Genomic DNA, 10,518 nt, shown 5'->3' on the forward strand with positions numbered 1-10,518 from the left:
CTGCTTATTACTTCAGTATAAGCAGACAGAGCCGTCTAAAGAGCTGGACAGATGTAAATGAGTTTGGTTCTCGTGACATCAGAGAAACGCTGAATTTAAAACAGGCTGTTTTTGCAGCTGAACGTTCTGATATGGACTGTAAATGGTGTATTTTGAAACTTTAAGAATGTTTACATGTTACTTCAAATTCTCTGAGTATTTCTTTGGAGCTGCTGCAGTGATACGGGCCTTTTGATTACCCAGCCACTGCAGCAGCTCCAAAGAAATACTCTGAGTTCCGCTTTCTAGAACACAAGTTCTCGACAGAAGTGGTCAGTTGCTGTTATATAAGCTTAATGTTACGGTTGGCAGAATCTTCCAGGATTTGATTTGCTGCGTGCCCAACGAAATAGGCATTGAATCTCGTTTGGAGGGAGGAATTTGTTTATTGTTAATGATGAATATTTGTAAATGTGTGAAAAGCCGACCTTAACTAGCACGAGAGCTCATCCTCCACGCTGGAGCATCTGAGAATGAAACACGGCTCACTGAATGAAGAAGTAAGGTAGCTGTGCTTTCGAGCTGGTTTGCTAACGTTCATGTTAAAAGCCGTCCTACCTCAGGTTCTGAGCTGAGCTGTAACAGTTAATGGACTTGAAACAGAGAAGAAAGTAACTGTTATTCATAGCGACCCGGTTCACTTTACAAATAACGTTTACAGTTTTAACCTCTTTAACTCCTTGAGACCACCGGTGGTTCCAAAACGCACTTCGTCATATTCTTCATAACTTTCATATTTATAAGCTACATTCTAAAGGTGGGGGTCGTATGAGAGCTGTAACTGTCTTCTTCCCAGTCAAATAGATGGTGATGTAATTTTAAACCCTTATAATAAAAGAAGCTGAACTGAATTTTTTTTGTTCTACTGAAAGTCGACCCATTTTTCCACAAATCTGGGCTGTAAACTATAAACAGATGGCGTCTCTTCAGTGATCTGCTCTGTAAACATTATTTTTATAAAATAATACAAAGAACGTCTAAGATTTTTGGCTTTCAGCAGTAAATTGTAAGCATATAGCAATATAAGTTAATATATTTAAGTCCGTTCTGATCATGTTCGTCGCGTCATAGTGAAAGTTTATACCGTTCAACATGGCGGAGCAGAAACTGGTCTGCAGAGGAGACGAAGTTTATGCTCTGATCTTTAAAAGACGGCGGTGGGACGGACGTCCAGCTTATGTGTCTCAGAACACGACGTCTTCCTCTCGGCCTTCTTTAATAAGGACATGTGAAGGACGTTTTCCTGAGTCTGACATCATTTTAAAGGAATTAAAAACACAAGCGCTGCTCACTGCTGCTCATCTCACTCTGACTGGACTCACGTGATGCTGGTTGTCATGGTAACGTCTACACTAAGCAGTTCTCTACCCAAATGCGTGTAATTTTGGACCTGATTACTTGTAGTGAGCATGTAAACAGAGATTTTCATCAGATTGTTGAGTAGAGTGAGAATAAACACCTCAGTCTGAATTTGTAATCTGAATGTGTTCAATCAGACTGGCAGAAATCTTTGCATGTAAACACAGACACTGATTTTAAATTTCGACAGGAAAAATATATTTATTTATCTTTTGTATGAGCAATAACGTTCATTAAAACAGTGAATATTTGAATCAGGTATTCGTCTTTGTCTTTACTGTTAGTTAGCAACTGCATAAAACAACCTCAAGGCAAAAGCTTTTAATGCTGATAGATACATAAAATTCATAATCTGAATAATCGATTATTCGTTTCAGTAATCGATAGATTATTCAATTATCAAAATAGTTGTTTGTTGCAGCCCTGGTCTGCGTTGTGGGGTGTTTATTCATGTGCTAAATTGAACATGACCGAGTATGGCTTTGTGTGCAGGTCACTGTGTTGGTGGACAGCGGAGATGGAGAGGTCTCGGTCTCACTCACACCAGAGAACTCGCTGTGTGATGGGAACTGGCACACTGTCTTCAGTAAGGAGCACCACTTAATACCCAACACACTCCTGTATTACCATCATTGTGGAGGTCTTCCACTGTTCAGCTCTCATGCTCTACGCTAAACCGTAGTCTTAATTCACATCTGAATAAAAATACTTTTTGTTTGAAATATTTCGCCCAGGTGAGGGCAGTTCACATTTCACAGGTGACACCTAATGTTTATGGTGTCATGTGTGTGCATACATGTGCACAAACATAAAATGAATGAATACGACAGATGCCCTAATAATCAGATCAGGATTCAGGACGTTCACTCTTGTTTTGCAGTTGTGAAGAAGAGTAATGTGATCCAGTTGCGTGTGGACGCCGTGAGCGAATACCGCGTGGGCCCCAAACAGAGAGGATTTAACGGGGCAAACGAGACCCTCTATCTAGGCAACATGCCAGGTATGTCACTTTTTTAAGGTTATGAATTGAATAGGAATTTATATATAATTTCATATATATATATATATATATATATCCTGTCGAAACAAAACCTTGAATCCATTTTTTTGGAGTTTTTGACATAATTAGAAAATACCTGTTACCCTTTACATTGTGTATAAATTTCATGAAGAATAGACCAAATGTCCCAAAATTACTTGGAAAAAAAGTCTGGTTCCACTGAGTTACATTAAAAGCATTTCTGTAAAGTTACCATTTTAGAGATACAAGGTTTTGTTTTGTTTTATATATACACACACACAAAATATCCTTGCAACACTTGTCGACAGAAATAACCCGTTTCACCAGAAAAACGCTGCAAAGGTAAATGTGTGTACGTGTTGACAGATGCGGTGGAGGTTCCTGGTCTCCCGGCCTCTCTCCCTCCCTACCACGGCTGTGTGCGGAAAGCAGTGCTGAACGGCAGGTCGGCTACGCTGTCCAAACCATCCTCTGTCTCTGGAGCTGTGGGCACTCAGGGATGTCCTGCCATGTAGTTCAGACTACATTATCCACAATCCCTGCCTGACACGGCCAACGCACCATTATGATCAAATCAACAGGTGGTGGGTTTACCAATACCATAGCTAAATTAAACAGATATTTATGTTTTGTTAAAAATGTATATTTTAAGATATCGGTTCTATTTTCTGTAAAGGCACTGAGTGTAAAGCCACTGTTAAATGAGTCTATTGGGTGTGTACCAGTACTGTAAGCTCTATCTAGTGCAGGGTGTTGCTGACAGACTGCTGAGTTAATGTAATAGCTTAGTCTCTGTGCAGTCAGTAATGTGTTACTGGTCTTACTATCAGTGATTCTCCTCTAACTCCATAACCTCAGTTGTAAAAATTGGACAATTATGGGACCAGTGATGTCTAAAGCTACGCTTGGGTTTGCTTTTATGCTTAAAAATCTGAATGGAAACAAAGTTGAAAGTAGCAAAGCCCAGGTTTAGCACATCAACACCATCTCACCTTGTAGAAATGGGACTCATTTTGTAGAAGTACGAATGATCACTGGAGTTTAAAACTCAAATATAAACCCTATCGTCACATTTTTAATCAAATTCCCTAATAAAATTCTTTGATACAACCTGCGTCTTGTATCTTCACTCACAAAGCCTCCAAGAGATGAATACAGACAATCAGATGGAGCTGAGAGTTTAATTACATGACAGACTTACAAAACATACAAGCATACTTTACTTTTAAGACCTACACGGTTGAATAACGATAATAGAGAGCGCTGTCTTGATTGGGAAGCTGACCTGGGACTTTACTAATCCAAACTCATGTCCTCATCATCATCCTTCTTATCTTTGGCATCACCAGAATCATCTGTTTTCCCATTGCTGCCTTCCATGGCCTTGGCAAAAGCCTCCACATCTATAAATAACAGAGGTGAGAACAGGTCACTAAGTTGCAAGTCTCAAGTCTTGACACTCAAGTCCCGAGTCGAGTCCCAAGTCAAGATAGTCGAGTCTCAATTCAAGTCCCGAGTCAGTACAGGCGAGTCTCAGTTCAAGTCCTAAATCAATAGTCCTAATCTTCGAGTCCTAAACAAGTCAGTCTGCATTCTTCACTAAAGCCAAAACACTGAATAAAAGGTATCAGTAATACAGCATCTTAACGACAGCATGTTAGCAGCGTGTGGCTGTATATTCATTTTTCATTAATTTTTCATAATTTAAATTTTTTTTTTTACCCTTCCAACAAAATCCATGGTACACATAACCACTCTTAAAGGGATGTTTCTTCAAGGGTTAGAAAATAATTCTAAAAACACAAAGAATCCTTTGAAAGTGCTCTTTGCTCATGAAAGAGTTCTTAAGAATGTGCAGTAGATGGTTCTATACAGAACCTTTTTAAAAAGGGTTCTACATAGCACCCAAAGGGTTCTTCTATTGTTACAAAGTCAAGCTAGCAACAATAGGAGAACCCTTTAATAATGCAAAGTGTTCTTTGAGTGTTCATGGCTCTTTTTAGAGCTATTTTCTTTACCAAAGAACCTTTAAGGAACCATCCTTTTTAAGAGAGCGTGACAGACATACTGGTGTACACACAGAGTAGAGCACTACACATGAAAGTACTACTGAACTTCATTTTAAAAAACCTTGTCTTTGAAGACAGTTTTTGATCATTTTGGGAACACTGGGATAAAAATAAAAACTAGCCCAGCCGACTAAAAATGACGGCGTTTGAACTGAATTTAAACAACAGCAACCAAAACGACGGAGCCGAACAAAGTTGACAGAAAGGACAGCAGAATGATGGTAAATGTACGAAGCTGAAGTTGACGTTTTTCACCAGCAGCTTCTTGGTTGAATTTTCCATTCTACCTTAAAAGGTGCAGCAGTTGCATTCCACCGCCTCACCGTTGCACCATTTAAGGTGGAACGGAAAATTCCAATACGAAGCTGGCAAAGAAGAAATCAACCTCAGCTTTGTGGTGAATGTTAGGCTTGTTTTACCTGCAGAGGCTGTTAAATCAGTCAGACAGACAGAGCTGTGTTTGTTTTGCTGCTGTGAGGGAAACGAACATTTCGCCTGGTGAGTTTCTCCAGTAAGAGCGGAGTTTAAGTGCTGATTGAGGGCGCATTGATGCTGTTGATGCGTTGCTGGTTTGTGGAGGCGAACTTGGAACTCTAAATGCTTCACTTGTCTTCTAAAGTAAACTGAGAATAAGCACAGTATCAACCATCCGACGACGCTGCTGTTTATTCAGTTTACGGTAGGAAACGAATCCATTCACATGAAAAGTAACCGACTGTGTAGCCGTCTGCAGTCAGACTCTCCACGTTTCTTCCACTTTCTTAGTCTTACCAAGTCCGAGTCATTGATGTTAAAGTCAAAGTCAAGTCTTTCTCGATTTTCACGAGTCAGGTCTAAAGTCATCAAATTTGTGACTCGAGTCGGACTTGAGTCCAAGTCATATGACTCGAGTCTACAGCTCTGATGAATAATAGGACAATTTAAGACTTTCATTCAGACACAGAAGCCAGTTATTAAAAACAACAAGTAATGGCCTCACAAATACCAGTAACACCATGGCAATGATGGGAGTCTTACCTCCTTTGTTAGCTGCATCCACTGCTTCAGAAGGCAGGCCAAACTGGTTCATAAGAGGACCCAGCTGCCCTGATGCCAGTGCACTGCTGAACATGCTCATCGCCTGCACACACAAAGTTCATGTGAGAGGCTGTGGGTGGGGGCCGTCTGGTGAAAGCGTAGGGTGATTGTGTGCATTACCTGCTGAAACTGTGGAGAGGTGAGCGTGTTCTGGATCTCATCGGCACTCTGCGGTAAGGATTCTCCAGTGGGCAGATAAGGCAGTAGCCTCTGCTGCACCTCAGGATTAGCCAAAATGGGAGCCATTATATCAGGAGTCAACACACTGGCCAGATCCACTGCACACAGACAGAAACAGCACTTCATTAGAGCAATGAACTCTGAAATTACTCCGTTCTGATCCATCTCTCAAGCACAACACAGGCCTTACCCCCGGTGTCCGCCTGGCAACCTATGCAACAAATGTAATTCAATGGTTTCAGCACTCATTATATTGGAAGGTCACAGCACTGCTAAGATTACCGTGTGTCCTGCTTGTAGAAGTGTACAGGCTGTTTATGCGCAGTAGAGATAGTATATCGGCATTAATTGGTATCAGTATCGAGACAATTGAAGGAGAAGACGCTGTCGACGGAGATTTTGAATAAATATTCCCTTAATCAGTAATCAAATAAATTATATTGTAATCGATAATCAAATAGGTAGCAATTGGCTAACAGAGAATATTAATTATCTCACAAACGGTCAGCCTTAGTCTGTCTGTATAGGAGATTCTAGACACTGGAAAGCCTCTGGGTTCACAGACAGGCCTGTGTGTACCTACTGACCCAGTGAAGAGAGGGGCAAGTTGACCTTGAAAGGTAGAGCAGGCTGGTACAAACCGGCTGAAACCAGTTTTTAGGAGTGAGCTCATCATGCGATGGCCAAATTGATGGACGAAGAGATGCACCTATTAGTAAAAGAGCTAATAACAAAATTTGAGAAGTAACGTGGGGGGGATATTAAACTACTCCAGATAAATGGTATAAACTGTTGTTTGGAACATTGTATTTGCGCAGTTGTGCCACCTAATGCTGAAATAAAGAAGCCTTTTTCCCTCTTTCCACAAACTCAGCGTCTGAATACTCTTTCCTTTTTGCCATCTTTTGAGAACTTCAAACAGTTATTAATGTAAGTGTTTAGCCAGTATTAAAAGATTTTTTATTCATAATATTATGTTGGAGGCCTGGGGTTGAAGGGGATAGTCCTTGGTCCCGACACTGTACTGGATATCATAAAGAAAAACAATTAATCTAATCTAGTCCTGTAACAAACCTAGCCTGAAGCAGCACCGTCACATTGTGTCATATCACGTCTGCAGTGATATTTTTCAGAGGCGGCCCGGCGCTTCAAAATTATTGCCGCCGCTCCTTCAGGATTTTATGAAATGTCATGAAACTGCAAAGGCCTTTTAATTTGAAAAGAAGGTTACAGGAAGTGGACGAACATCGGGCGAACAGTCAGAGCCGAGTCGGGCTGAAGTGCCGAATCAAACGGATGTCCGTGGGGCAGATTGTTCATGTTAACTCGGCACACCTTGAGGAGGTTGGGTTGACCTTTTCTGCAATGTTATTAAGTTCAGGTTTACATTTTGTGGACTTCTACAGATCTTGTTGTCTAAAATATGAATAAAGTAGGTCAAAAAGGATTTGTTTATCTGTTTTATTCTGTGCAAACCTGCCTGTGTCCAGCTAGCCAACAAGGGTGAGCTACTGTTAAGGACAGCATATCTTGTTTACTTCACAGCGAGAAAATGTACTGAATGAACCAGGTAAGACAGACAGCCTGTGCCTGATCTTCAGTGCCTGGACAGTAAAGAAAAGAAGCTGGGGAGGGTGGTTGAAGGAGGGCTGGTCTTGACCTGATCCTGGAAAAAAAAGACTGTTCTGTAATGTGTCTATTTCTTATTGAGGGGTAGCTGAGTGTTTGAACATGATTGCCTACTTTTAGATGTTCTTAAGAAACGGGAACGAGAAAAGGGAAGTGCTTCAATTAAAATATCGCATTTTACATTTTTAAATATTAGCTTTTTTTTAATAAATGCTTAAGAGAAAAAAAAAAACAAAAACAGACTGGTATTGGCTGATACAGGTTTCATGATCTGTATTAGAAAAGGAAAACAGTGGTATTGTGTATCTCTAATGTATATTTATAATATAATGCTAGCTTATGCGAGGTAATCAGCTGATGAGGTGAATAAAGATGTATACAGTTCGGAAAATCTCTGCAATGCTGACTGGAATCTGACACCCCAAAAAAGGCAGAGTACCCTTGTGCTTGTGCCATTGCACTGGTTACCAGTAAAATATAGAATTGAATTTCAAGTTTTACTATTCGTTTGTAACGCATTACATGGCTCAGAGCTTTATCTCTGACCTCCTCTGCTTCCATTCTACGACCGTCTAACCAGTTGCTCTTAGCCATTCCATGCTCTCAGATGAGATTCAAAGGCGACCGGGCCTTTTCATAAAGGAATCCCCCACAATAGAGGTTTTTAAGTCAAATCTTAAAACCCATATATTTTCTCAGGCTTTTGAGTCTTTTTAATGATTATGCACTCGGTATCTGTTCTGCCTTGCCAGTGTAGCTCTTATTTTGTTTTGTCCTTTTTTGTTTTATTGCTTTTATCCAATTTGTTTTGTATGCAGGTTGTTATTTTTTTCCAGTGTATTGTTTAGTTTTGATTAGTTAGCAGTGGGTATTTTGATTGATCTTATTGTGCAGCACTTTGGTTGATACTTGTCTTTTAAATGTGCTATAGAAATAAAGGTGACTTGTCTTTAGGGCCCCCTTTCTCTTACCTCCCTGGCCACCCTCTGCAGCCATGGCAGGCACATTCATGGTGGCAAGGATACTCTGGAGGTCACTCAGCTGAATTGGCTGTGTGGGGCTTCCCACTCCGGCAGCCAATGAGGGGGTTTGGGCTGCTGGGGTTGTGGGGGTTATGGTGGGGGAACCTGTGGAGGTTGCAGCAGGGGTCACCGGGGTTGTTGGTGCCTGGGTGGAGCTTAGACGGGCAGCGGATCCAGAGGAAGGCGTGGCAGCTGCTGATTGGCTGCGGGAGCTTCAGAAACACAGAGAAAGACCATCATATAACAGCTGTGCTCTCATGATCACAGAGTTCAGGAACTGACAGCCTTTGTCATTACTATTAGATATCTAAACTGGTCATAAGGCTGTTATAAGAGGCAGCAGTACTGTTAATATATGGCTTATAAGAACCTGGAAGTTGAACTGCTACTGGCTGGACCACCACTGCCCAGCAGACTGGCCAGCCCCGGACCTGCCAGAGCACCAAGGCCACCTGTAAAACACAAAAGCACAATGAAATATTAATTTTACATTAATGTACTTATAATGTTTTTGCTTTTGCTATTTGGAAACAGTAATGTTTCACTCACCAAGCCCACTGAGTCCTGTTGGGCCAATCAGCTGCATGAGTTGATTATGGCTCATGTTTCCCAGAAGGTTTTGCAGGCCCCCTTCTCCTAGGCAAAAAGCAAAACTAAAGTCCAGTTCAAGACATGCAGGCTTAGCAATGAAGACAATATCTGTATACTCTGTATATGCTACAGTATACACGTCTGTCAGTTTAACAGTTTTATAACTCAGAATTTATTTCTTCAGAATAAAAAAACATCTGGCCTGATTCTGTCACGATATCATGTCTTTGAATTTATGTTTTTGGAGAAGATCAGCCTTAAAAACATCTTATAAAGCTAAGGTTTCCCTAAGAGCAGCAGCAGTGGTTGTATTCCACACTCACCGCCAAGAGCAGACAGCTCATGTCCACCGCTGCCCCCACTGCCAAGGGCACCTGGCATTGGCGGGTTGTTCAGGTACTCATTCACTTTACGACAGTACTCATCATCCTTGTCTGTTTTGGGCTCCTAAAATCAAGCACAATTGAACAACAATGAATACAAAATGAACATCATCTGGCAAATAGGGCTTTTCAGAACCGAAACGAACACAGGGAGGCAGTGTATCAGTTATCAGTGCATTGTTGTGCTCTGAATATGTATAAAAAGTAATTCTACACACTGGACCTTTTTCACAGCAGGTATTAAACTGACCAGACTTTCTTAAACATCAAAAAAACAACTACAACCTAAATATGAAATGACCGAGAGCACTACTACTACTTCACCTTTCAGATTATAACCATGTAAATGCATGTCAGTCGGTCTGCGCTTTGCAGGGAGACTGTAGTAGCAGCACCACAGCACACCAACTGGCTACTTCATTAGGACCACCTCCTTGTATCTAAATTTTTGTCCATTTTATCAGCTCTACTTACTATATGGTCTATGTTATTAGTAGTCTATATTAATAATCTATTACTACACACACTGATCAGGCATAACATTAAGATCAGGTTTCTACGCTCATTGTCCATTTTATCAGCTCCACTTACTATATAGGTGCACTTTGTAGTTCTACAATTACATAATAATTACACAATAGTTTTTAAACACCTCAGTGTCACTGCTGGACTGAGAATAGTCCACCAACCAAAAATATCCAGCCAACAGCGTCCTGTGGACAGCGTCCTGTGACCACTGATGAAGGACTAGAGGATGACCAACACAAACTGTGCAGCAGCAGATGAGCTATCGTCTCTGACTTTACATCTACAAGGTGGACTGACAAGGTAGGAGTGTCTAATAGAGTGGACACAGTGTTTAAAAACTCCAGCAACACTGCTGTGTCTGATCCACTCGTACCAGCACAACACACACTAACACACCACCACCACGTCAGTGTTACTGCAGTGCTGAGAATGACCCACCACCCAAATAGTACCTGCTCTGTGGTGGTCCTGTAGAGCCCATGTGTCCTGTTCGGCCCGCAAAATTATTTTTATTTTTTATTCTTAGTAGTCTGTTTCACCATGAGATGCACTACAGTCCCCAGCATGCACTGCAACATAGTGTGTGTTCTGACCCTCTTTCCCCAACAACAATTAGTAAG

General features: G+C 41.1%; 2 protein-coding genes across 4 annotated transcripts in view; one reads left to right on the forward strand and one right to left on the reverse strand.

The window, feature by feature from the left end:
* lama5 (laminin, alpha 5) overlaps positions 1-3,529 on the forward strand; it is a 135,643-nt gene extending 132,114 nt beyond the window's left edge. For both annotated transcript variants that reach the window (XM_036590733.1, XM_036590734.1), the window contains exons 78-80: positions 1,891-1,984; positions 2,279-2,398; positions 2,786-3,529. In XM_036590733.1, the coding sequence (XP_036446626.1) occupies positions 1,891-1,984; positions 2,279-2,398; positions 2,786-2,934 (363 nt within the window). In that variant the 3' untranslated portion in view covers positions 2,935-3,529. The remainder of the gene's footprint in view (positions 1-1,890; positions 1,985-2,278; positions 2,399-2,785) is intronic.
* Positions 3,530-3,586: 57 nt separating this feature from the next.
* The window catches only part of adrm1 (adhesion regulating molecule 1), an 11,012-nt gene continuing 4,080 nt past the window's right edge, over positions 3,587-10,518 (reverse strand). The window contains exons 4-10 of one of the 2 annotated variants that reach the window (XM_036590736.1): positions 9,311-9,434; positions 8,946-9,029; positions 8,767-8,848; positions 8,346-8,608; positions 5,686-5,843; positions 5,506-5,608; positions 3,587-3,822 (exon numbers count right to left, since the gene is read on the reverse strand). In XM_036590736.1, the coding sequence (XP_036446629.1) occupies positions 3,716-3,822; positions 5,506-5,608; positions 5,686-5,843; positions 8,346-8,608; positions 8,767-8,848; positions 8,946-9,029; positions 9,311-9,434 (921 nt within the window). In that variant the 3' untranslated portion in view covers positions 3,587-3,715. Of the gene's footprint in view, positions 3,823-5,505; positions 5,609-5,685; positions 5,844-8,345; positions 8,609-8,766; positions 8,849-8,945; positions 9,033-9,310; positions 9,435-10,518 lie in introns of both variants that reach the window. The other variant, XM_036590735.1, reaches the window with a different exon arrangement.

The sequence above is a fragment of the Colossoma macropomum genome, unplaced genomic scaffold, assembly GCF_904425465.1.
Source record: "Colossoma macropomum unplaced genomic scaffold, Colossoma_macropomum, whole genome shotgun sequence".
Taxonomy (NCBI): domain Eukaryota; kingdom Metazoa; phylum Chordata; class Actinopteri; order Characiformes; family Serrasalmidae; genus Colossoma; species Colossoma macropomum.